This window comes from Pipra filicauda, unplaced genomic scaffold, assembly GCF_003945595.2.
Source record: "Pipra filicauda isolate LSUMZ 115617 unplaced genomic scaffold, ASM394559v2 scaffold497_size843975_pilon, whole genome shotgun sequence".
NCBI classification, from domain to species: Eukaryota; Metazoa; Chordata; class Aves; order Passeriformes; family Pipridae; genus Pipra; species Pipra filicauda.
The window spans coordinates 739,269-766,387 of NW_024104639.1; the positions used below are offsets into that span (position 1 = coordinate 739,269).

At 37.2% G+C, this 27,119-nt stretch overlaps 1 protein-coding gene across 1 annotated transcript in view; it reads right to left on the minus strand.

Moving 5' to 3' along the window:
* CSMD3 (CUB and Sushi multiple domains 3) overlaps nt 1-27,119 on the minus strand; it is a gene marked incomplete at its 5' end in the record, with an annotated part of 538,890 nt that overhangs the window by 443,837 nt on the left and 67,934 nt on the right. The window contains one exon of the mRNA XM_039386640.1: nt 25,682-25,876. Coding sequence (XP_039242574.1) covers nt 25,682-25,876 — 195 coding nt within the window. The remainder of the gene's footprint in view (nt 1-25,681; nt 25,877-27,119) is intronic.

Sequence of the window (27,119 nt, forward strand, 5' to 3'; positions counted from 1 at the left end):
ACAAGACGGTTTAAGGTCTTAGTGTGGGCCTTCAGTTGCCTTAGGTTGAATAGGCTTCCATCAGTACGGTATCGAATGTAGATAATAATTACATATATTTATATAATATGTATAAATAATATACTCAGTATTCATATTATTATATGAAGTACACAGATTAAAAATGTATAAGACTATTGTTAGATTTTTGTTAGCAAATATATAATATTGAAAATCCAGCAGATTTGTGAAGTTTATCTCCTCAGATTTTTTTTGCTTTTTTTTGAGAAAATGCTATGCTACAATGAACAAATCTTTTCATGCCCCTGATGCAATTAGATTACTTGCCTTTTGTTCTGTAAATTTGGAAACAAGGAAATTTTCATGTTTCTCCTCTTGACAGAGTGAAAAACTCTTTATTTGAATTCAGCAAAGGGAAATGTACCATTTTTGGTAGAACACACTACAATGGTTATCAGTAAATGAAATGCAGTAACCTCTAAATATGTTGTTTGACAAGGAAAGAAAAAAGAAAATATAGACTATACAGTGTTGATATTCAAAAGTTGTTTGGGTTTGTTGTTTTTTTTTTAAAACAGATTCATATACATGCAAGGAAACATATAACTAGCTGTTACCCTGGAAAAATTTGTTTCCAGTTGTATATATTTATATCCTTACATGCACCTTTTCCATTTCCCCAGCTTTGACCTTCTTATTTGGTCTTTTAACAACACTCTATAATCACTGTATTTTTCTTACGTATTATTTTATTTTCTGTCCCATTCTTGAGGTTTGAGGATTTTTTCCATTAACAGTGTCAAAATTGCCTGTTCCATTTCTCAGAATCTTCTTGCCTGCTATATCTTGTCTTCTCTCATGTTTCTTCTTACTCATAGTCTGGTACCTTGAGATAGGTTTTTTCCAGCAATTTCTTCCACTTTGCATTTGCAGGATCCGCTTAACATATGGAACTGGAAATCTCACCTAACTTTTCATATACATACACAGTAGACTTCTATATTTGAGCTAGTCACCTTAGGCTCTTTTCATAATAATTTATGAGAAATAGACACTTTCATGGTACACCATATTAGAAGTCTAGTATGGGTATGAAGTGGCATGGTTTTGGGGTGGGGTGGGGGGGCGGATACAAGGATGGCTTCTGTGACAAGTTTCTGGAAGCTTCCCTCACGTTCAACAGAGCCAATGCCAACTGGCTCCAGGATGGACCCACTGCCGGCCAAGGATAAGCCCATCAGTGATGGTGGTAGTGCCATTGGGATAACATATTTAAGAAAGGGATAAAAACTGCAATTTTAACCAGAGAGAGGGGTGAGAACACAAGAAAAACAGCTCTGCAGACACCAAGATCAGTGAAGAAGGAGGGGGAAAACGTGTTCCACATGCCACAGCAGAGATTTCCCTCTAATCTGTGGTGAAGACCATGGTGAGGCAGGCTGTCTTCCTGCAGCTGATGGAAATCCATGATGGAGCAGACAACCACCTGCAGCCCCTGGAAGACCTCATGCTGGAGCAAGTGGGTGCATCTGAAGGAGACTCTGATTCCTGGCAGGACCTGTGGCTCTTTGGAGAGAGGAGCCCACGCTGGAGCAGGTTTGCTGGTAGGACTTGTAACCTTGTGAGGGACCCACACTGCAGCAGCCTGTTCCTGAAGGACTAACCCCCATGGAAGAGACCCATGGTGGAGTAGTTTGTGAAGAACTGTAGCTCATGTGAATGACTCAGTTTGGAGAAGCTTGTGGAGGACTGTCTCCCATGGGAGAGACCTCATGCTGGAGCAGAAGAGTGTGAGGAGTCCTCCTTATGAGGAGGAGTGGCAGAGACAACATGTGATGAACTGACCTCAACTCCCACTCCCTGTCACCCTTGCACTATTTCAGTGGAGGAGGTAGAGAAAATCATGAGTAAACTTAAGACCAGGAAGAAAGGATGGGTGATGGGAAGGTGTCTAAATATTTGATTTTATTTCTTATTATCCTACTCAGATTTGATTGGTAATAAACTAATTTCCCCAAGTCGAGTTTGTTTTGCCAGTGACAGTAATTCTAAATTCCTGTCCTTACCTGGACTTCTATACTGAAGATGGTTGGAGGAATACTTCACATTCTACCTGTTCCAAATCCGGTGAAATATGCCCTCTGATTTGTAAGTTCACTTAAGTTGATCTTAAAGGAAATTTTCTAACTCTTTTGTTCATCTGTCAGCATTCCTAACTTCTAAAAATTTTGAGAACTGCCATCAAATGAATTAAAACTGTTATATGGTGTTAATGCGAATTAGTCACATAATATGAAAATGAATTATCATGAGAAGAAAGGGACATATGAGAAATGGAAAAAAAACCCCAGTTTCACTTAAACTCTTTATTTTTCATAAATCCCAGAAGAGAATATGAGGCTTCTATTACTAAGATAACACAGTTTCATTTCCATTACAAAGACAGATTTAACAACGTATTTACTGCTGTCCTGTTGAACAAATCTTTCATTAAAACGTTTTCTCAGCTAAATGATGTTTTTTTGCAAGTATGATTTCTCTGCAGTTGTCATCAAACATCTCAAATGCATACACATAGTTCAGAGCCTAGCAGAAATATTTAAATGCAAATATTTCAGTCCAAGAAAAAAACCCACATTCTGAGTGTTAGTATTCTTTAAGAACTACAGAAATTCAGATATGGAATAAACAAGTTAGTAATCCTTCTTACAATTTTTTTTCTTTTTTTCTTAAAACTACTAGAAAAAGTAAGCATGACAGAAAAATAGGAGTCTTGATCACATGTCCTCCTTTACTCTCAGTAAGCAAATAATCACATCCTCCTAATGTAAAACTGCCTAAAATTAGGACAGCAGCACAAGGTTCACAGAATTTCAGAACTCATTATGGAAAGGAATACATTCCATTTAATGAGGGGATTAAATCCTCCCATTTATTGCACCATTTGAAATGAAATGCTTATGCACAACACAAACTAGCTAAAAAAGAGGCAGGGGGAGAAACTGGAGAGAGACAGGACTTTTTGGCTTTAATAGGGTTCTTGTTTCCATAGAAACCCTGCCAGTGTGCTGGATAGAATCCTCTAGGGAACTGGTGATCACATAATGCTTCCTAATTGTTTAGCAACAACTTGTTTTATGTTTCAAGTACAGCTCTTCACTTAATACCACATTTATATTCCCAAAGAAGGATACTGGATAAATTTCATAACAAAAAGAAAAACAGTATAACATGCAATTACCCTACACAAAAGGACAAGACAATGTTTTTGGTTGACTTACACCAATCCTTCTGTTCCATGTGTTAAAGATACAAAAATATACATAAATATATGAAAAAATAAATTAAATAATATAGGTAAAAAGTAATCCAAGTTTTTAGAAGCAGTAGAATACACAGTGTTCCAAGCAACCCTGTAATACACCTCCTAAATCTACTCAAGCTGAATTGAACCCAGCCATCTGACACATTTGGTGTCAAGACAATATATGCAAACAGTGCACCATTTCTTTTTTTATAGAAGCTCAGTGAGAATACACTCATTTTTATGCATTTATCTGAATATTTAGTAGAAGAGATAATTTGCATATTTGCATATGCACATACAAAATGTTAGATTTGCTTCCTGTACAAAAAACACCCCATCATACATACTGAACCTAGAATCGCTGTCAGTGGATTTGAGTCCTAAAACACAGCACATGCCAGGTCTTCAGGCACTTTCAAATAGATGTCTGATGCCTATGCCTTAAGACAGGACTGCCCTGAGTTCCTTTCTTTCTTTGGGACTGACTTTGCTTCAGTCTTATTCTTAGATGGACTTTCATACTTGGCCTTATTAGCCAGCTCTGAAAACAGTTTTTACGTGTTCCTCATTTTCAGATTCTACATAAGGCTTCAGATTACACAGGCCTACTTTGCTTGTCAAATATTTGTTCACATTAAATACTGTTGACTGTTTTCTGAGTTTTTAATCTAATGTGTTACAAAATAAATTTCATCAAGGTTTGCAGCCTCTTGGGCCAGGCTGTTACAAGACCTTGAAAATTATGTATTGACTGTTTACCTATGTGCTAGAAGAGTCTGTGACTTAATCAGTCCATTTATCTTCATTTGCTATTTGGGTTTGCTTAGGTTTTGATATAAAGATGAAATGGTAGTTTAACAACATGAAATCTTTGGAGGTAGCTATGACAAATGATATGCTTAGACATGAACAGTTTATCTTCAGAACTTCCTAAATAAACAGGTGATGGGGAGGGGGACAAATGTATTCTTGTTCCAGAATTCCATATTCATCCCTCAATTTACAAGTAATATGTCAGACAGCATTTACTTCACAAAATTTTTTTTATTTGTCTATAAGATTGTAATGCTTATATTTATATCTTCACTTTTTACATATTTTTCTATAAACGTGTGTAATATTAATCCTCTAACTGAAAGCTCTTATCTAACAGAGATATCTGAATAGTGTCCATAAATAAGTATGTTCTCTTAACATTCTAGGAGTTGCTGATAAATTTCAAGCTATTGTTGAAGTGTATCTAAATATTGATGGCAAACCTCTTTGCTAGCAAATTCTTGATGTGGACCATAGATCTTTCAGACTATTATGCAGCTGATTGCACAACAATGAAGAAAAAAGTCTGATCTTTAGACATACTGAAAGAGTGAAATATTGGGGATGATGGAAAAGGGAGCTTTTAGTGTAAATATTTGTGCATATTTAGAAAATCTAATTGGACCTTCTTTGTGCTACTCTAGTCAGGAAACGGCTGAAGTGCAGCAGAATCTACCGAGCCCGCCAACTCCTGTTCTGACATTGTGCAGATTATACATTAATTTATTCTGGGACAAGAGGGTTACAATATCACTATTGTCTGTAAACCACTTCCATAGTCCTGGCACAAAGCAAATAATATGCAGTGTTGGAATTTTTGCCTGAGAGAAAATTATTTGGCTAATAGCAAGATCATTATAGTATCCTTGTTCAAAATGGCAGGTAGTCTTGCAAACAGCAGAGTAGACAGAAAACACAAACAGATATAATCCAAAGATAATTTCAGTTGGGATGGTTGAAAATTCATATGCAATAGCACAAAACAAACAGAATTAACATTCAGTGACAGGCTTAGCACTTCAGGATACATGACACACTTTTCTGGCTCTTCTCTGCACATGTGAACCTTAGGTCAAGCAATTTATCTAAGGCTCTAGTTGGTGAGCAGAGGTAGCATAGATAATGGAGGAACAAGGCATGTAAACACCAATGTGTTATCATAGACTGAAGAAGATACTGCAAGACCAGAATAACCTGTAGCTTTTCCAGTAAACAGAGCTTGGAAAAACTGTAAATTAATTGCCCTCACTCACAAAACTTAGAAATTATATCTGGAATCTTAAGAATTAGATTAATGCTGTTGAGGAAATACTGTTTGTAATGCAACATTTTCTTATGATACTTAAAAAAATGTTTTTGCATTTCTTGTGGATACCTCCAGAGTTAAGAGAGGTAGAAATCTGACAGAATGAATGCCTGAAAACTACAGTTCTGAAAGACAGATTTATGTGCAGATGCATATCATCCTGGATTTGCGCATGCTTTTCCAGAATCATCTTCATCACTGGTCTACTCTGGCCTCCAATCGAGAGGCCTGGAGACACACTTTCTATAACGCTGCTGATGCTTTTGAGAAAGCCCGCAGGATCACTCTCGAGGAGAAAAGACAACGCAGAAAGAATCATGCCTTGCAGAATATACCACCTAAGGAGTCTTTCTGCTGTGCCTTTTGCAACATGGACATGCCTATCTCGTATTGGCCTTTTTAGCCACCAACGCGCTTACAACAAACGTGGGTAGAGCCTTTCTCAAATCTTCGCTCACGAAGCCTAGCCGTGATGATCCAACAATGTTATTATAGTTTCATACTAAAAGGGAAGTCAAGTGGGCTTCCTAGATAGTCTTGCCTTACAAAAATAGCATATATATTACCCTTTCCCAGTAGTATAGTATTTCTTGTCCACTTCCTCTGTTATTTTCTTTTTTGCCTGTTACCATCACTATTCAGTTGCATGGGAAGAGTGGCTGGAAAGGTACTTGGTGGAAAAGGACATGGGGTGTTGGTCAACAGTGGCTGAACATGAGCCAGCAGTGCGCTCAAGTGGCCAAGAAGGCAAATGGCATCCTGGCCTGGATCAGCAATAGTGTGGCCAGCAGGACCAGGGCAGTGACCATCCCCCTGTACTCAGCCCTGGTGAGGCTGCATCTTGAATCCTGTGTCCAGTTCTGGGCCTCTCACTACAAGAAAGACATTGAGGTGCTGCAGCAGGTCCAGAGAAGAGCAATGAAGCTGGTGAAGGGTCTAGAGCACAAGTCCTATGAGGAACAGCTGAGGGAGCTGGGATTATTTAGTCTGGAGAAGAGGAGGCTCAGGGGAGACCTCATCACTCTCTGCAACTACCTGAAAAGAGGTTGTAGTGAGGTGGGTGTTAGCCTCTTCTCTCCTGTTAACAAGTGCTAGGACAAGAGAAAATGGCTTCAATTTGTACCAGGTGAGGTTTAGATTGGCTATCAAGAAAAATTTCTTCATGGGAGGGGTTGTCAAGCATTCCAATACGCTTCTCAGGGAGATGGTAGAGTGCCACAGACAGCAAAGCTTTATAATACCTACATATTAATAGAAGTTTCTTGCAGGATAAATCAGAAGGATAAATCTCTGCTACAAATACTGTGTCACTGCACTGAGGCAAAGAAAAAGATGTTCTCCTGAGTAAGCTCTCCTTACCATCTCAACATATCTATGTTATGTGGGCATTTCATCCTAAGCTGGTTTTAACTGTTATGTATTCTGCAGGTTTTTACATTTAGGTAATTTCCTGGTAGTTTATGTACTATTTAAAATATGTTTGATAAATAATGATACAGAAAGTGTTAGCAGTCAAAACTAAAGGCAATCAACAGGAAGCTTGGCATGGCAGAACATGAATATTCCTTCATATAGTTATACATGAATGTTTTAGGGAGAGTCACAACTCAGAGAAAAAATTAAATATCATGTCAGGCAAAATGCTAATGCTGCTTTTAACAGTAACAGAACACTGAAAGAACCAGCTAAGCTTAACATGCTAAGCAATGTAATCATTGGATAGCTTGACTCTTACGGAAAACTCCAACCCCCAAGAAACAATGTCAGGTACTTAAACAAATTATCCAAAATATGAAAATTATATTCTAAAAATCCATTAATATATTTTTACATTTTAAATTCATTAAACATTACTAATCTAATGAGTTCAAATTCTATTTTATCCTGGTTTAGGAATGGGAAAACATATTAATTTAGTATGCATGGTTTTTAATATCACCATCCTTAAAAAAAAGGGCACAAAAATGTAGAAAAGGTTTGGCTAAAAAATACATTCCTGCTATGGTTCTTAGACTCTGAGATATGTGAAACCCATTTCCTTAGTTTCTTTTTAGCTTTTAATGCTGTTAGAATAGATATTCAAATCAAGTTCTCTCCAAGGAAACTACTTGCTTAGTTAAACTATGCAGGAATCTAAATTCATACACTTACTATATTGTTTAAATGCAATATGGTAGTTTCATCTCCAAATACAAGTGACTAGGTATGTAGGGGAATAGAAGAAAAGAAATAACTTGTTTCCAAAGTCTTGAGCACCTGTACTTCTATGAATTTTTGAATGGATATGTTCACCACAGAAAAGCCATTGAAAACTATCCTAAACTTTTCAAAGCCTAGAAAATCTCAGTCCTAGTTGCAGTTTCTTTATTCTCACATAAAATGAATGAGTCAATTTGTCATCCTGAAATATCTGAAATTCAATCCAAGAAGGATGGAGCGCACTCTGGACTCTTTGGTAACTACAATTCTTTAAGTAACAGTGGGAAATGATTACATATGTGGAAAGAAACATGTGGTTTATCAAGTCTTTTTGGACAAAAAGAAAATTGTATCACTATTGGAAATGAATTGGAGACAAATAATATCAAAATCATTAAGATGGTTGGTGTTTTTTCTCTATTTTGCTAATGAACAGAGTATAATATTGTATGCAAACAGCTGCATCAGTAAGGGAATTTTGGAGGGACTCCTTTTTGGTTTTAACATAAGAGAATTATCATTAGCACAGAGAAGTAAATGTCTTTTAATTAGTACCTACAGAAGTAAAAAGAACAGAATAATAGTAATGAGGCAGTGTCCCACATATTTCACAAAAATATCTAACTTACAATATCTTTCATCTGATAATTTTAAGACCATTTGAAAGTGAAATAAAACACAGCTTACTGTGTCAATTATACAAGACTGAAATATCAAGTCATTCTTCCAGACAGCTCCAGATGAAACAGGATCAAAAGTGGAGGATCTAGCTCTATCGATATATGATTGTCAGAAGGAAAGAAACCATGAACATCTGCATTATGCTGAATTTATATTTTGATTATAGTTGAGTACATTTCTACTTACAAAAAAACCCTAAAAAACTAAAAAAACTCAAAAATAATCTAAGACTGCAATAAAGAATATGTTATACATGTAGCAACATGAAAAACAGTACCCCAAAGTGCCATCAAATTACACCAGAGTGTGAGGGATGTGAGGCTGCCTTTCATTTCAGACAAGAGTTTACAGACTCAGAAAGCAAGACATAAATTTAAAGGGAACAAAGTCCCTTTTAAGAGGCCTCTTTAAATAGCAGAAATTTTTAGCTGTTATATGTACTTGTTTTTCTTACACAATTCACGTTTGCTGAGCTGCTACAGTGACCAGCAAAGGAGGATAATGGAATCACCACGCACTTAGAGATATCAGAATAACTAGAGCTAGCATGGCTGCCTGAAAATTTAGAAAGATAAATGGTTGGCAAGTCACTTTGCTGACTTAGCTGCATTCTAAATGCAGCTTTGCAATTAAACAAGGAAGATGGCAACACCCTGGAGTTATTAATCTTGTACTATGAGTGATGCATTACTGCAGGTACTACGAAAAGAACTGACTACCTTGTCAAATTACATCATCAGGGAATTAGAAAAGAGAAAAACTGTCATTATTGTACTTTGAGAATACAGACAGACAACTACTGGTTATTCTTCTGTTCATTCTTTTGCTTTCTGCCTTCCGTGGACTACTCTTCTTCCATTTGCTGTACCATTTATAGGTGATAACCCCCAGCTCAGTGAGTATCAGTCACCTCAGTTGGATTTACCAGGTGACGGGGTGCTAGCATTTGTTAATGATTATAAAATTTGATTTCAGTCTTAGTGGTGATAGAAACTGAACACTTTATAAATCCTTGGTGTATGGATAATGTCCACATGACTTGAATAAATGACACAAACCCTTTGAGTTTTCATCCCCAATTACAGGAAAATTCTCAAATGTTTGTTTATGAAATTGCAATCATTATTGTTATCCATAAACCTCTGCTTCTTCTAATTATGTTCAGATGAACAAATGCATAGAAAGTAATTTTCATCATTCTTTCAGTTTGACATGAAGTAAACAGTGCCTCAGCATTTTCACTTGATACCCAAAGATGCAGGAGGACTGAATCTTCAAATACTGCTTTTTCAGTATTTGTGTGAAATGAAATAGGAGAAAAGGAAGAGTTAAACTACAGCATTATTCCTGTAAATGCATGCACTTTGCTTTTTACTTCATAGAGTTAGAAAATTGGAATCTGACACCATATTTTTGGCCAGCCTGGAGATTTATAGATTGCAGTAAAGACCACATTATTCTGGGACTTTGGACAGATTTGTCTACAGCTACTGGAACTCTTTTATTTGTGCCTTACCACAAGTGCTTCATTACATGGACAATACAGAAAGATAAAGGCCTTGCCCATCTACCTGGAATTCAAAATTAATCTGTTCTAAAAAAAAAAACCAAAATAAACCCAAACAACCAATTAACCAAAAAATCAAAACCAAAGTATTTTTCATTGAAAATGTTATTTAAAACCCAGAATAATATTTAAATCATGGAACAAGAATTAAAATAACCCTCATAGACTAACTAGGTGAATAACTGGACAGAGATCAGAAAGAGTATACGATAACTATGAGCTGTGATCAATGAAACACAAAAATTCTTTGCTAATTGGGGTTAAATACGTCAAAAGAAAGCATGGATAAATTAAAAACAATCAAGAGGAAATAAACAAAAATTACCAGTGGTCTTCTGAGCATGACTTGTGCAGTAAGAGTGCATTAGGTTTAATGTAGTTAAAGAAGACCAAAAATTAAATACGTAAAACGAAGTTTAAAAGAGGAAGAAAGTAATTGAGTTTTAATGTGCATAGGACAAAACTATATATGAGGGAGGGGCGGGGAAAGATAGCTTACTTAAATTTTAGCAGGAAAAATTCATTTGGAGTAAATTATAAAAGTCCTTTCTAATCATATTAAATGGAAATGACACAAACCCTTTGAGTTTTCATCCCCAGTTGCAGGAAAATTCTCAAATGTTTGTTTGTGTCATTTATGCAAGTCATGTGGACATTATCCATACACCAAGGATTTATAAAGTTATTTTATTTTCAACTTGATTATATAAGTATTGATACTGAACAAGCTCTCTATTTTCCTAATGGTTCACTGAAGAATAGAAAACTGGGAACTAGCAGGCCACAAAAAAATCCCCCAAAAAACTACATTTTTTTTCTTTCATTATTGGTTACAGAATTAGAAGTTCTAAGACATATATAAAAATTTTAATTATAGATACTTAAAATGATAGGGGGAAAAAAGTTATAGAAAGTATATGAAATATGAGGGTTGGTCTCTTCTGTCATGCCTCAAGAGGAAATGGCCTCAAGTTGTGCCAGGGGAGGTTGAGATTAGATACTAGAAAAAAAATTTGCTGAAAGAGTAGTTAGGCATTGGAATAAATTGCCCAGGAAGGTGATGGAAATTGCCATCTCTGGAAGTGTTCAAGAGGCATCTTGATGTGGCATCTGAGGATATGGTTTAAAGGTGATTACGGTGGTGTTGTGTTGATGGTTGGATTAGATAATCTTAAAGATCTCTTCCAACCTTGATGATTCTGTTGATTCTGTGAAATATATAATGTTGGGATATAACATCAAACATTCAGAATTAAAGACAAGAGGGAATTGTGACATGGAAAGAATTAATGCATAACTGCACACTGGGAGGTTTCTTTCTCTGAACTGTAAAATACCAGCCAGTGTGAAGAGTATTTGTATTAGAAAGGTTAAACTGATGAAACAACTAGTGATCTTAAATTCTCACAGTTAAAGTTTTTGACCCCCTCTCAGTCTGTTTTAGAAGAACCCAGAATCAACTTTATGATATAGTGCAGCAAAGAGAACTCTGCCCATAAATTGCTTTGTTCTGGTGAAAAAAGTTCAGCTCCTGATTGACAGAACTGTGAAAGAAATTTTATGTGCTACATTCATACAGATCTACAATCAAAGGTTTCATCCTGAACAAAACTCAAGAGGCCATTATACCAGATGAATGAATTAACAAAACAGACCTCTTACCTATATGTTCATTACAGTCAGTTTTGTGAGAAATTAAATCTGTGCTGATGGACTCTTCCATACATATGTAGCAAAATTCTGCTACAATTTCTTTTACATTAAATGCCCTTCCATTTTCAATGGAATTTAAGGCAGATTGGTTTTAGACTCAGAATTTGCAGAGCTGAATGAAAAGATGAATAAATTGTGTGAAAATCCAAATTTATTTTTGTGACACAACTGAACCATCTTCAGACTCCTTCATCAGTGTCCAATTTTAAATATTGTAACTTTAAAAAGAGGCTACAGTTCTGAAAACCATCTCACAAGACACCCACAACAATCTCTTAATACTTGAATAAACCGGCAACACTCCTGTCAATGATGAGAACAAGAAGATTAATTAATGCTGAAGATCAAGATTCATGTTCTATAGGTGAATCAATAATTATTCTTTAGCCTAAGAAAGATGCAGTCTTAGACATATGTAGTCTTGAAAAATGGTAAAATGTGCTATAATTTTAGCAACAAAATATTTTGCCTGAAAAAACCACTACTGGCGATCAGTTATTCTTTTGGAGAAATATTTGAAGGACTTTTAAGACTCCCCAGAAAAATAATTTGTTATGACTTCTGCCTTCCAGATGTAATTACAACTGAGTTATAAATCAGGCTTTGCAAAGTGATACCTAAATACTGAACAATATTTTCACAATTCTATTTATACTCAGGTAAATTCTCATTTTAAGCAGAAATTGAGAGACACTGAAAGGTTTCTCAAACTGTAATTTCAATAATGTGAGGAAAATATACTAGTCTATTTAAAAACCCATGGCAAAGCTTTCTGGATTAAGTAGCTTAGTAAATTGAGTTAATGAATCTGACTAATTACTTTCAAAGTATCTCAAATTATTTTATAAATATTATTTCTGCTAATTGATAACTATGAAGGATTTATCCAGGAATACCATATAGAAAATGAACCAAAGAAGAATATAAGATGCTAAAGGGAGAATTTATTAGCCCAAAGTGGAATTGAGCTAGTTATACACTTAACACCCACACTTTTAAATTAGTCTTTAGAAGTTTCTAAAAAATAAACTTTATTAGAAATTAATTTTAAATAATATGCTGTACTTAAAACCTCTATTACTGTGCTTTGATGACAAACATTATCCTAAACTATTATTTTACTTTTCCACGTTCCTCCTTCCAATTTATTCATCTTGATCCTTCACCTCTTTCAGTTGCAGGCATAATTCTCATTGTTATGTTGTCCTCAGTCAAAATTTTGCATCATAATTTCAGCTGCATATGTTAATATGGTCTATACATCATTAACTTCTATGTCCTTTGTCCTTGCTTAAGAAAATTTTTAAGAAAACAGGAGATAAAAGTAGTGTTTCAAGCCTTTCACTATCCATCCTGACTAACTTTCACCTGCTTGTGTAAGAAGTCCTAATTCCCAGATTGAACACAAGACAGGACAGGACAAATTGGTATTTAAGTTTTATTTTGTTTGGTTCTGGGTTAGATTTCTGGAATTTAAAATCTGATCTTCCTTTTTTCCTCTTCATCACCTTTATCAATTGTTATAACAATCTCTTGTAATTCTTAGATTGGTATAAACTACAACTACCTGCAAACATTCCCTTTCTGGAATAATTATATATACTATCTTTCTTCTTCTAAACAGAATTTAATTTATTTAGAGACAGTTAATTTCTGCTCCTTTCCCCAGTCCTCTATATTCTGTTTGGAGATGTAATTTAAGAGGCCTGTTTTCAAAATTAACATGGTTACTGCACTGATGAATGTTAATTACTTTGATCCAAATACCTTTTTATTCTGGACTATATCACACCAACTGAGGGTTAGCCCACTGTTACTGTAAGTTTCTAATTAGCACAACTCCCTTCACTACTGATAGGAATTCCTGAATCACATAAAGATATGCAAAGCCAAACTATGTAAACCAAATGGAAGTATGATTCTAATGTTCTGATGAATATTCTGATGAAGATATATACATTTTTTAAAAAAAGACAAGTGAGAAAAACATTTTAAAATATTTGATATTTTGAAAACTTAATCTTGATTAAAAAGTGAAGATAATAAAATTGAATTCTTTTTTGTTAAAAAGGTTTCCATACTGTTTGCTTTCTGAAAATTAGTAATATTTTTCAAGTATCATCACTACTACATTAGCACATCATTGCACACTGTAAGTTTTCACATGTGAGTAGTTCTCGACTCATCATAAGAAGTTAGTTATTTAACCATCATCAAAATAAAGCAGCACATGTTTTAGATATTAATCTAATGTATTAAAACCTATTGGAACTCACATGAATAATGTTTCATTAAGGAATGAATACAATGTTAGATCATTATTGCTGCTGGTATATTTTCAGTGAGTTCTATTTAACAGACAGTATATATATTAGTAATGCTAATATTGTTATTATTAGTACAGTAAAACTAGTGTATTTTAGCATTAGTGTTAGGAATATATGATCATTCCATAATGAAAAACATTTATATTTCTGTATCAATTTCCTGATTTATAACACATCAACAGTGACTTAGATTAGCTTCACATAATTCAGTAAAGTTTCACCACTACTTAGAACAATAAGAAATCCATGGATCTGTTCACACATTCACGTGGGGATTTGCTGTTCTTCAAGATCAGGTATATTCGTTCACATAAGCACACTGTGCATTTATGTGAAATGTCCCCAGTAATGAGTACCAGCTACTATCCTGAGAACAACACTAATGTAATAAGAAAAGACAAGTATGGTAGGGTACACTAGAGAGCAATTTCAGTGCTTCTCATAAAGGCAGAAGTTTGATTCTATTGGTCTGAAAAATTACACATTTTAAAGATGGCTAAAATAAAGAGCTCACAAAGTCTCTTTATTGCAAAAATTCAAAGCAACAAAAGGTAATGTAACTTTCTTCATTCAAAAAGACATTCCAGGGATTATTTTGCAGATCTTCTGAGCCCTGCTTGAAAGGACACAGTATGATACTTGAAACCACCCAACATTCATATAATACTACTATTTCAATAAAATGGTACACCTTTTTCATAATTTCCTCCTCGTTCCTCCCAGTCTTAATTAACATTTCTAATTTTAGAGAGTATCATTTCCATATGTAGACCATTTACATTTTTGAATGTACCATGTATAAGAATTTGGCCATTCTAGGCCACTGATGTATAATGTCCCAAAAAGGACCTATGGAACAATCTCTGAAAAATTGCTCATATATATAATTGCTTATATATAAATACCTAATTCTACAATATTCTTTTTGTTTTCTTTTTTTTTTTTTGACTTCTTTTAACTAATCCAACATGTTTCTTATCCAGACTTACACAGCTTGACTGGGGTTTTTCCCAAGAATAAGCAGTAACAACTGTTTGTATGTAAGAACTGGCTTCAGGCAAAAAGCTGTTCGTTCCCTGTGAGATGTAATTTATTCCTGCTTTTAAGTTAGTGCACTCTATATTCCTCTGTGTATATTGTCAGTTCCAGTAGTTACTGCACTACATGGAATCAAGTGCATACTTTGACTTTATCTCCTGCTTTGTTCTCTCCACAGCCTACAAAGACCATCTTACAACAAAGATACAAAGGCAGTCATCTTATTTACTGCTTATATTACTAGGTTCTATTTGCCATGATGTCTTAAAACCAAAAATCTACCTGCAGACAAATTTATCTGTCTGTGAAAGTTTACATTGCTATATGATTACCTCTTGGTAGTTATGTGAAGTTTATTAATTTTTTTTCTTTTCAAAATTCTGTACTACTACAGACCATATATAAACAGATACAACTACTCAAGAAAAATGGATTGGAAGGTCTACAAGACACTTTAATTTCATTTGAAGTTACTTTCTGTTTTATTTGACCTAAAATTTACCTTCTGTAGTTGAAATATGTATAGTCATGTATCTATGTAGTTACACAATTAAACCAGTGACTTGCAATTAACAAATTTTCCAATTCAGTGGGTTCTTCATAGAGGAAATGGCAAAATAATTCAATAGTGAGCTGAATATTCTAATTCAAGTTTGACACCTGCTAGATCACATTTTAAAATATGAGCTTATAAATATCTCAGTTCAGTTCATTTGCAGTAAATCCACTGAAGAAGAAGAAATTAAGTATGCAGATAGGTAGAAATAAACAATAAACATATCTTTATACGTACATAGGTGTATATATATATCAATGAGAAATTACAGAATTCCCATACTTGGAATTTAGTAACAACCTCTCTAATATTTTTCCTGTCATGACAAAATATGGAAAAAACCCCTCAATGTCCTCCCAGATAAATAGTAAAAAAAAGCAGAAATGCATTTTGTCCATGGAAAAAAGGAACTTACAGTCAGAGGATCATGCATTTCTCTGATCAAAATGCATGTCAGTTTAGACTAGTAGAAAAACAAGGCCTCAAGTTAAAAATACAAACAGAAGTTTTATAGTGAAAAATATCTTGTAGCTATATGTACAGGTAATAGTGAAAATATTTTAACAGAACTTCTAAGAACACAAATACAACCATATTCTGCTCTTGAAATTTCTGAACTCAAAAAAAAATCCAGTAAATTTTAGAATGGAGATTCTTATGACAGCCATTTTACTGTGTAATAGGAAAATCTTTAAAAACGTAAAAGTCAGAATACTTCCCTTACATAGTGAAAATATTACATATAAATGAAACCTTATTTATTACCCTCAATAAATTATTCCTAGCATGTTGCATTATGGAGGAACTGCAAGCTGCAACATTAGCTCAGGAATAGGTGATATAATAAAGCTGCTGGCATATTTCACTATTGAAAACAACCTTATCAAAAATTATTTGTCAGGGAAGAAGGCTTTATTTAAAAACTAGTCATGGGTTATGCACAGTATAATTCACAGAATCACAAAAGAGTTAAGGATGGAAGGGAACAGAGCGCGTCGTCTGGTCCAACCTCCCTGCTCAAGCAGGAAGAATTGTGTCCACCAGGACCCCAGGTCCTTCTCTGCAGAGCTGCTTCCCAGCAGGTCAGCCTCCAGCCTGTACTGGTGTGTGGGGTTATTCTACCCCAGGTGCAGGACCCAGCACTTGCCTTTGTTGAATTTCAGACAGTTTCAGAGTGCCCACCTCTCCAACCTGTTGAGGTCCCTCTGAAGGGGTGCACAGCCCTCTGGGGTATCAGCCACTCCTCCCAGCTTTGTGTCATCAGGAAGCTTGCTGAGGAGGCTTCTGCCTCTTCATCCAAGTCATGGGTGAGTAAGTTAAGGAATACTGACCCAGTACTGAACCTTGGGGGACACTACTAGTGACAGGCCTCCTGCTAGACCCTGTGCCATGGATTACGACCCTCTGGGATCTGCCGTTCAGCCAGTTATTAATTCACCTCACTGACCACTCATCCAGCCCACACTTCTTTAGTTTGTCTACGAGGATTTTGTGAGACAGCATTGAGAGCCTTGCTGAATTCAAGATAGGCAATATCCACTGCTCTCTCCTCATTGATCCAGGTAGTTGTTTCAGCATAGAAGGTCATCAGGTTGGTCAAGCTTGATTTATTTTTAGTGAATCTATGCTGATTATTTCTGATCACCTTCTTGTCATCCATATGGATAGACAGGGCCTCCAGAATGAGGCACTCCATCACCTTTCCAGGGATTGAGGTGAGGCTGACTGGCCAGTAGTTCCCTGGGTCCTCCTTCTTGCCCTTTCTTGAAGATCAGGGTGACATTTGATTTCTTCCAGTCCTCAGGTACCTTCCTGATCACCACGATCTTTCAAAGATGATCGTGAGTGGCCTCGCTATGAAATTTGCCAACTCCCTCTTGCCATCTACTACTTGTAGATGCATCCCATGAAGGCCCATGGACTTGTAGGTGTCAGGTTTGCTTAGGTGTTCTTTAACCCAACCCTCCTTAACCAAGGGAAAGTCTTCCTTCCAAGATCCCTTTACCCCAGTCTCCTGGGTCAGAGATCCCTGAGGACTGGTTTGTCAGTGAAGACCGATGCAAAGAAGGCATTCAATAACTCCCTTTTCTGCATCCTCTGTTACCAGGGTCCCCCCTTCATTTAGTAATGGATGCACATTATCCTTTGTTTTCCTTTTGTTATTGATACACGTGAAGAAGGGGAAGCCCCCGCGGTGCGCCCGCAGAGCTCTGGGGACCCCGGAAGCCCCTGTGGCGTGCCCGCGGAGCTCTGATGACCCCAGGCGCGGCCGCAGCCGGCCCCCGCCCTGGCCCCAGCAGGAGAAAGGAGAGAGAGGGGGAGCCTCACCGGTGGGTACTCTTCCCCGTGGAAGAGGAGAGGGGAGCTTCGGAGTACAAAGAAGTTTGCCATTTCAGGTTTGGGGGAGAAGGATGTCGAGTGGGCCGTGGGGGTCCTCGGATTGGTGGGAGGGCGAGTGGGGCAATCCTGTATGAAATGTCGCAGGTGAGCAGTGAGCCTGAAGATATGTGGTAACACAGTGGGGGAAGGATAAGGTCAGAGTGGATAGTGGGTTCTTTTAGAGTGATGAGGGTCCCGACCGGGCTGGGGTCTTGAAAGGCACCCCAGCCTTGGATGTGTACAGGGGCCAGAACGGTTTGTTTGTTTGTTTATTTTTGGCTCACCTGCGGCTACTGCCCAGGTTCGGCATGTTCTGGATATATTTACTTTGCTTTGTTACATCCTGAAAGGGTGGTCAGGACAAATGGTTGTTCCTGGGTATTTCCTTGAGATTGTACATAGATAGGTGGTAGTAAAGTAGGAAATTAAAGACCTGCCCAAATCGTTCTAATAGGAATGAAACCTGTGTACCCCTATGTGGTTGCAAGCTACGCTGGCGATGGTACATGCCTTTGGTAGGGTCGCCCATGCCAGACAGGTCAAAACCATAGGTCCAGATATAGTACATTCTTGGGCAGGATGAGCTCGTTAGCCTTCTGGCAGTCATCTTAGGAGAAGGACAACTCTAATCCCAAACCCGGGCAGATGGAGCCTGAACCTTAGGATTAAAGGGTGGGTTCAGTTCCGCACATACTGCATCTCACCTAAAAAATCCATTGCACAGGCTTGAAGGCTTTACCCACATGCAAAAAGCCCTGTAGCGATGGGCGAGGGTCGAAACAGCAGGTGAAAGATGCACTGGGAGCCGCAGACCCAACCCTGCATGCAGGCGGTTCAGGATATCGGTCATTTGAGACTGACCGGAGATGACAGTCTCTTGGGGCAGCACCCTGAATGACCAAGCAGCCTTTTCAAGGACAGTACTGCTTGCTCCACTCGGAGAGGGGCCTAGAAAAGGTGGCCTAAACGAAGCTCATCTCCACCTTCACCCGGTTGGTTAACCGTAGGCCAACGGGCATCTTCTTCCAATGCGGTCTCACAAAGATCAAAAGACAAAGGCATACACCTGCCTCCAAAGGTGTACCTACATTAACTCTAGTATGTTGGAATATCAGAACCATGCTCAGTTCTGCAGATAGTGGATGTCCTGAGCGTCATTCTGCCCTAATTGCCCATGAACTGGCGCGTCTCAGGATCGACATTGCTGCTCTCAGTGAAGTTCGCCTTCATGAGGAAGGCAGCCTCAGAGAACATGGTGCCGGTTACACACTTTTTTGGTCAGGTAAGCCCAGAACCGAAAAACATCTCTCTGGAGTTGGCTTCATGATCAAAAACTCTATTGTTCCAAAACTCGAAAATCTGCCAACAGCTCACGCTGAAAGCATTATCTCCCTACGCCTTCCACTAACTAACAAGCAACACATTGTCCTCTTTAGTATGTATGCCCCAACTCTCCAAGCTGATCCTGCTGAAAAAGATAAATTTTACGCTGACCTGCGCTGCCTTAGCCAAAAGGTGCCTGCAGATGATAAGATCATTATCCTTGGTGATTTGAATGCCAGAGTAAGTAAGAATTTTGAAGCATGGAAAGGAATATTAGGCAAGTATGGTGTTGGAAACTGCAATGATAATGGTTGACTTCTGCTAGAAGCTCACCATCACTAATACCATCTTCCAGCAGAAAAACAGTCTGAAGACAACCTGGATGCACCCCAGATCTAAGCATTGGCACCTCATCGATTATGTCTTGGTGCAACGGAGGGATGTCCATGATGTCCACCATACCTGCGTGACGCCCATCGACTTGTGCACTGTAAACTCAACTTCAATCTTAAATTCAAACCTAAAAGGGGCAGTATCCCAAGGAGAAGACTCCAAGTTAAAAATCTCCAATCAGCCACAGCAAGAGACAGATTCCAGGCAAACCTTCAAACTAGGCTCGAAAACTATTCTATAGAGTCTACAGATTCCTCTCCTGAAACAATTTGGCACTATATTAAAAACAGCATCCTGCAATCCTCTGAAGAATCCTTAGGGTTCTCCTTCAAGAAGAACAAGGACTGGTTTGATGAAAACGATCAAGAGATCCAAGAACTGTTGAGGAAGAAGAGAACCGCTCACCAAGCACACCTTGCACTGCCATCCTGTCATGCAAAAAAAACAGCCTTTCATCTTGCATGCAGCAAGCTCCAACAGAAACTCTGTGACATCCAGAACAAGTGGTGGATTGATCTAGCTGAAAAAACTCAATTATGCGCAGACACGGGTGATCACAAACGATTCTATGAGGCCCTGAAAACAGCACATGGGCCTACATACCAGGTACAAAGCCCTCTACTCAGCGCTGATTGTCAAATGCTTCTAACAGATAAACCCTCCATTCTGAATCGATGATCTGAATACTTTCAGATTCCTTTTAGTACCAATCGTGTAGTCCAAGACTCAGCAATTCAGTCCATCACACAACAATCAGTGAAGTACAGACTGGATACTGCCCCCACTTTAGGAGAAACCCTCAAGACCATACAGCAGGTGAAAATCGGCAAGGCAGCTGAGGTTGATGGAATTCCACCTGAAATCTGGAAACATGGGGGCCTTGCACTCCATGCTAAATTTCATGAGTTTGTGGTGTGCTGTTGGGAACTAGGCGAACTACCATCAGACCTTCGTGATGCTGTCATCATCACTTTGTATAAGAAGAAAGGAATTAAATCAGACTGCTCAAATTACCGTGGTATTACTCTGCTCTCCATTACCGGCAAAATCCTGGCAAGAATACTCTTGAACAGACTAATACCCGCTATAGCAGAAGGAATTCTACCTGAAAGTCAGTGTGGTTTCAGAGCCAACAGGAGTACCACAGACATGGTATTTGTTCTCAGACAACTGCAAGAGAAGTGTAGGGAACAGAACAAAGGTCTCTATGTAACCTTTGTCGACCTCACCAAGGCTTTTGATACTGTGAGCAGAAAAGATCTATGGCAGATTTTCGAACGCTTACGTTGTCCCCCCAAGTTCCTTAAAATGATCATCTCACTCCATGAGGATCAGCACGGCCAAGTCAGATATGGCAATGCACTTTCTGAGCCCTTTCTAATAACTAATGGTGTGAAACAAGGATGCGTTCTCGCTCCTACCCTATTCACAGTCTTTTTCAGCATGATGCTCCAAAGGGCCACAGCAGACCTCGATGATCAGGACGGTATCTACATTCCATACCGTACTGATGGAAGCCTATTCAACCTAAGGTGACTGAAGGCTCACACTAAGACCTTAAACCATCTTGTCCGAGAGCTGCTTTATGCTGATGATGCTGCCCTTGTTGCACACACAGAAGCAGCTCTGTAGCGTTTAACATCCTGCTTTGCAGACGCTGCTGAGCTCTTTGGGCTGGAAATCAGCTTAGAGAAGACAGAAGTTCTCTATCAACCTGCACCTCAGGAAGTCTTCCATCATCCCCATATCACCACTGGCCAATCAGTGCTCAAATTAGTCCAGCAGTTTAATTACCTAGGCAGCCTCATCTCCTCAGATGGTAAGATTGACGGAGAGATAGACAACAGGTTAGCAAAGGCATACAGTGCCTTCGGAAAGCTTCATAAAAGAGTTTGGCAAAATAAACACTTGAAGAAAAGTACAAAGATCAGTGTTTACAGAGCCATAGTGCTGTCTATTCTCTTATACGGATCTGAATCATGGGTCATCTACCGCCGCCACCTGCGTCTCCTGGAACGCTTCCATCAACGCTGCCTCCGTACAATCCTAAACATCCACTGGTCAGATTATGTGACCAATACATCTGTTCTAGAACAAGCAGTAACCACAAGTATTGAGGCCATGTTGCTCAGAACACAGCTGTGTGTTGGGCAGGGCACATCTCCAGGATGAAGGACCACCGCTCCCTAAGATCTTGCTTTATGGTGAACTTGCCACGGGCTGTCGCATAAGAGGAGCCCCGAAGAAAAGATACAAGGACTACCTGAATCAACATCTCAGCCTTGGCCATATTGATCTTCATCACTGGTCTACTCTGGCCTGCAATCGGGAGGTCTGGAGACACACTATCTTCAACACTGCTGATGCTTTTGAGAAAGCACGCAGGATCACTCTCAAGGAGAAAAGGCAATGCAGAAGGAATTGTGCCTTGCAGAATATACCTCCTAAAGAGTCTTTCTGCTGTGCCTTTTGCAACCGGACATGCCTGTCTCGTTTTGGCCTTTTTAGCCACCAACGCGCTTCCAACAAACGTGGGTAGAGCCCTTCCCAAATCTTTGTTTGCGAAGCCCAGCCATGATGACATGAAGAAGCCCTTCTTGTCCTTGACATTGTTGGCCAGATTTAAGTCCGGATGGGCCTTGGCCTGCCTTGTCTCATTTCTACTTACTCTGACAACTCTCTATATTCATATCAAGTGGCCCGACCATGCATCCAATTTACTGTGTGTTTCCTGCTTATGCTGGAGTAATGAGAGGAGTTCTTTATTCATCCATGCAGATCTCTCTCTTTGTCCAATTTCTTGCTCATTGGCATGCATCATTATTATTGAGTCTGGAGGAAATGATCCTTGGATACCACCCAACTCTCTTGGACCCCTCTTCCCTTCAGGGTCTGTTCCCATGGGATTCTTCCAAGAAGATCCCTGAAGAGGCTAAAGTCAGCTCTCCTGAAGACCATAGTTGTAATCTTACTTGTTGCCCTGCTCCCTCCTCAGCCAATACTGAACTGCACACTTTCGTGGTCACCACAGCTGAGGCTGCCCCAGCACTCACATCTCCAAAAAGGAGATGTTATTACTAATGACATAACAACAACATCTGAAAAGCATTTAGCAATATGTATGATTGTGGAAATACAAAACACTGTTGTTTCCGATAAAATTCCCCATTTTGCGACATTAATCTGTAAGAATTACATTGCTAAGGCACAAGCATGACCCCCTCAAAGGGAAGGCAAGGTAAAAGGAATGATCTATTAAAAAAAAAAAAATAAGGAAAAAATACTCTCCAAATGTACTTGTTCTGAATTACAAGAGGCAGATGACAATGATATTTATATACAGATGATTTACAGGCGTCTATGAGCTTAAGTCTACTGACTTCTAAGCATGCTGTAAATTCAGAACTCTACAATTTTGATTTCTAAAGGTAAAAACAAACAAACAAATCCCAACTTAATGTTGAATAAAATGTACTTTTGTTCTTTTATTGGGGCTTTTTTTTCCTAACAAAACAATGGTATTTCCTAGGTCATGGCAGTGAAAAACTCTGTATTTGACCAATCCAATGAATTATATTAAAATAGACAACTAGTATATGCACATCTGGAGAGACCTGCCCATCTACAAAACAAAAAAAAAAAAAAACAAACAAAAAATCCACAAAACCCAAAACAAACAAACAAACCAACAAAAAAGCAAACCAACCCAAAAAACAGTAATCAAGTTCTTTAGTGTTGAAAAACATTAATTCTTACACATATACCCTCAAAATCTGAAAACTATACACCATTTGTTTGTGTCAGGATTCTCTTTTTTAGATTTAATGACCATTGGTAGGGCACAATAAGACATTTATCAGAGGAAATCTTTAAGGATGAGTGTTTAATCAAAGAGAGTCTCCATGCCAAACAGTGACAAAGAGATCAGAAGCTCATTAGTGGGTAATCACCTTTAGCAACCTTCTGCAGAATTCAGTGTTGGATAATTGCATTAGGCAAAATTAAGAGAGATTCATTAGAATGGAATCACAAGGGTCTGTGTTAAATGTAAAGTTGGATGCTTCTGATATCAAACATAGACTCATAGAAGGAACTATTGAAAATAATTAGGTGTTTTTCTTTTTTTTTTTTTGTTAATTGAACATAGACCAAAAATACCTTAACAGCAATTTGGTGCATTAAGCCTTTAAGCCATTATGTTAAGACTGAAATCAAGAATCTGTCACATTCTTAGGTTCTGTTTCAGTAATTCGTGTTCACCACTGAAAGTGTGTACCTTGGGGGTTTTTATTCTTTATTCATCAAGCTTTTACCCCTTAAACTCTTCACTGCTGTTAATTAGAGAATTGTCTTCTCAAAAATATGTTTGCCTTCTGTAGGAGTTCCTGCAGTAAATCAAGCCATCTCTTCATTTTCTTTCACATACACTGAAAAGTTAGAGTTCCTTCAGTCTATAGACAAAATGACAATTTTTAAATCTATCAGAATTTTTTTCCCCTTTTTCTGAATAATTTCCAATTTGTTAACTCTATTTTGCCAGAAAAAGTGACACTGTTCAGATAATGACCTCTCTAATTATGAGTAAAAAAGAATGTTTTTCATATTCTTATGTGGTAGTCATTTGCTTATCCCTGTTTAACCACAGGGCTACTTCGTGAGTTTATTATTCCACTTAAAATATACGCTGTATATTTTTATGTCCCCTTGGAAAAACAAAACAAAACAAAATAAAATATATCAAAAGATCTATAAATATTATTGTATCAGAAGAAAACTGTAACATTGTGACTGTGATGACTGACTGGTGAGAGGAAGCATCAGGTTCCAGTCTCTCATATTCCTCATTTATGACTGCAATTTTTTATGTCAATTCATTTCAAAATTGGCAGATCTAGAATTTGAAAAATACTCTGCAGTGAAGCCTGTTAGACTTCTACTTTGTTACAAATGTAAGTTTTTTGCAAGTTAACATATTCTCATAAAATCTTTTGTATTATCATCTCCAGAAACAAAATTTAGCTTTATGCCTCGATTGTCTATCTCCTTCATTATCAGCTAGCATTTTTCTGGGAAGTAGGAGGGGAAGATTCAGAAGTTATAATTTTAATGGAAAATAGTATAATTAAAAATAAGTTTGTAATTTCTTCAAGACCATGGATAAACATATTAAATAACTCTAAGCCAAAAATAGGAAATTATAGCAGGGTATTTCCAAAGATACACATTTCTCATACTCCTCTTTTGTGGTAGTGGGTAACCATATTTAATCAAACTGAATTTTTCAGAATGGTAATTTCAGTTGGAATGTTTTTATAGCCTCGGTAAGATTGTATCAATGTTTTTAAACAAATATAAATGTTGCATTCTGTAAAATTAACCTGAGATCTTAAGCTTGCCTGACATAAATGTTTCATCAAAATACTATCTTTATTGTATTTGGTTGGGTATAGTAGTGATAATGTCTCCATTTTATCAGCATGGTTGCTTTTGTTACTCTGTAAACATTATTTCTAATAGTCTCAGAAAATAAGATTTATCCGTAAAACAGGATTCCCTGCTACTGCTATATTTCTAATATGAGCAATGAAAAAGGATTTGACCTATATTTGTTAGAATACAAGGGATATCCTGTATAGAAATCTTAAGATAATCAAACCTGACTGACCATGAGGCAAGACCCTGTAGTTCAATTGTTTTGGCAGGTTCAAATTTCTATTTGTTCAATATCCAACTTACTGCTAGACAAAACGCCAGTCCCTAAGAAGTACTAATAAATCCCTAACTGACATTCTCATAGTTGTAAATATGTTGTACACATTTATATTCTACTTATTACTACGTTTCTAGTTCTTATTACATATCTTTAAATAGATGATAAATATAATTTTCATAGAATATTGACCTAAAAATTACTAGGTATATATCATGAGATACATCGTATGTGTGAGCAAGAGATCAAAATATTCAAGAGGACTTTTCTTTAATCATAGCTTAAAAGTTAATAGTTAATACAGAGATTAAAATTTTTTCATACTAATGTATATTTTCAAGAACTTTGCTGTAGGATTTCTCTTACCTCTACAGATAGGAACAGGGAAGTCCCATGATGCTGTATTCACAGAGTTAGCTATGCAAGTAAGCTGGGGGTGTCCATCCAAAATATATCCAGTTACACAGCTGTATCGGATTTTGTCACCAACATCAAATCTTGTACCGTACAAGATACCCTTTGGTGGAACTCCTGGATTGCCACAGGAACTACTCTGTAATTCTGGAGCAGATATATATTTATTACTTACAATGTTTTTGTAAATCAATGCTTCATTTTGTTTGAGAATATAGAACACATAAATTAAGACAGTTTTGGACAGACAGAGTGTTTTCATGGACATTATACAATTCTTAACACTGAAAATTCATTACTGACTTAGTCTATTTATGAACCCATATGTGCAAAAGTAGATGAAAATGAGCATGATTTTTTTTCCTTAATCTCCATCTATAGATATATTCATAAATTTCTCTGTTAAATTGACAGCAAGGAATTCATTACATAGGAACAGGAAGCAAAGGAACTTGATGTATACAAATGCAAAACAATAAACAAAACTGTACTACAGTCATGAAAGAACATCAGATTCAAATTGAACAAAACTTGCAAGAAAAAAAATAGTCAAGACAAGAGAAAATCTTAATAAGCATAAGCCTGAGCATGATCAGGAATCTGTTTAATGATTTAATAGTTTTTAGATAATGAGGCAAAAGTGATGAGATACTGTGGGTAACTGATTTCTGAGCAAAAGATTAGTTCATTCAACCATGTAAAATACCACAGATCTGGTGACTTCTACTCCAATGCAGAGCTTAAAACCACTGAGAATCCAAAATGACTCACAGCTGCTGTTAGTCTTATCTCTGAGGGCATTAATTAGAGTTCAGTTTTACTAGTTAGTACTCATATAGTAACTGTGTACTCTTTTGACTGATGTTTCAGCATCATAAATAGCGTGATTACATTTTCAATCATTTACTTCTGAAGTCCTTTGATTAATGGACATTAAAAGATAGATTTTGTGCAAGTGTGAGCAAAAGATATTTCACACTCTCATCCTGAGCTCTTCAAAGCTCTTACTAGCCTAATGCTAATATGGAAGAGAAAAATCATGTAAACCTGTATTTGAATTCATATCAAATTTCCCTAATCTACAAAGTAAGGAAAATGACAGAAAGGTATGTATGTATTGTTTCAATTTCTTTTCCTGAGTTCCATGTGACTAAATTATTCTTCAGCACCCCTGATGTGCTCATGAGTGTGTGCACAAGATCTTTAAATACCCAAACTGTCAGAGTAGGTTTCAATTAAAGAAAAAAGGTATAAATGCTTATCAAAACAAGCAGTATGGCTCATGAGATTCATTACATTCTCAAACTCCTATGCCAACAACTGGGATAAATTACTAGATTTCTGACACCAGCCATGAAATGAAACTATGTAACAATTATCAAAAGGCATA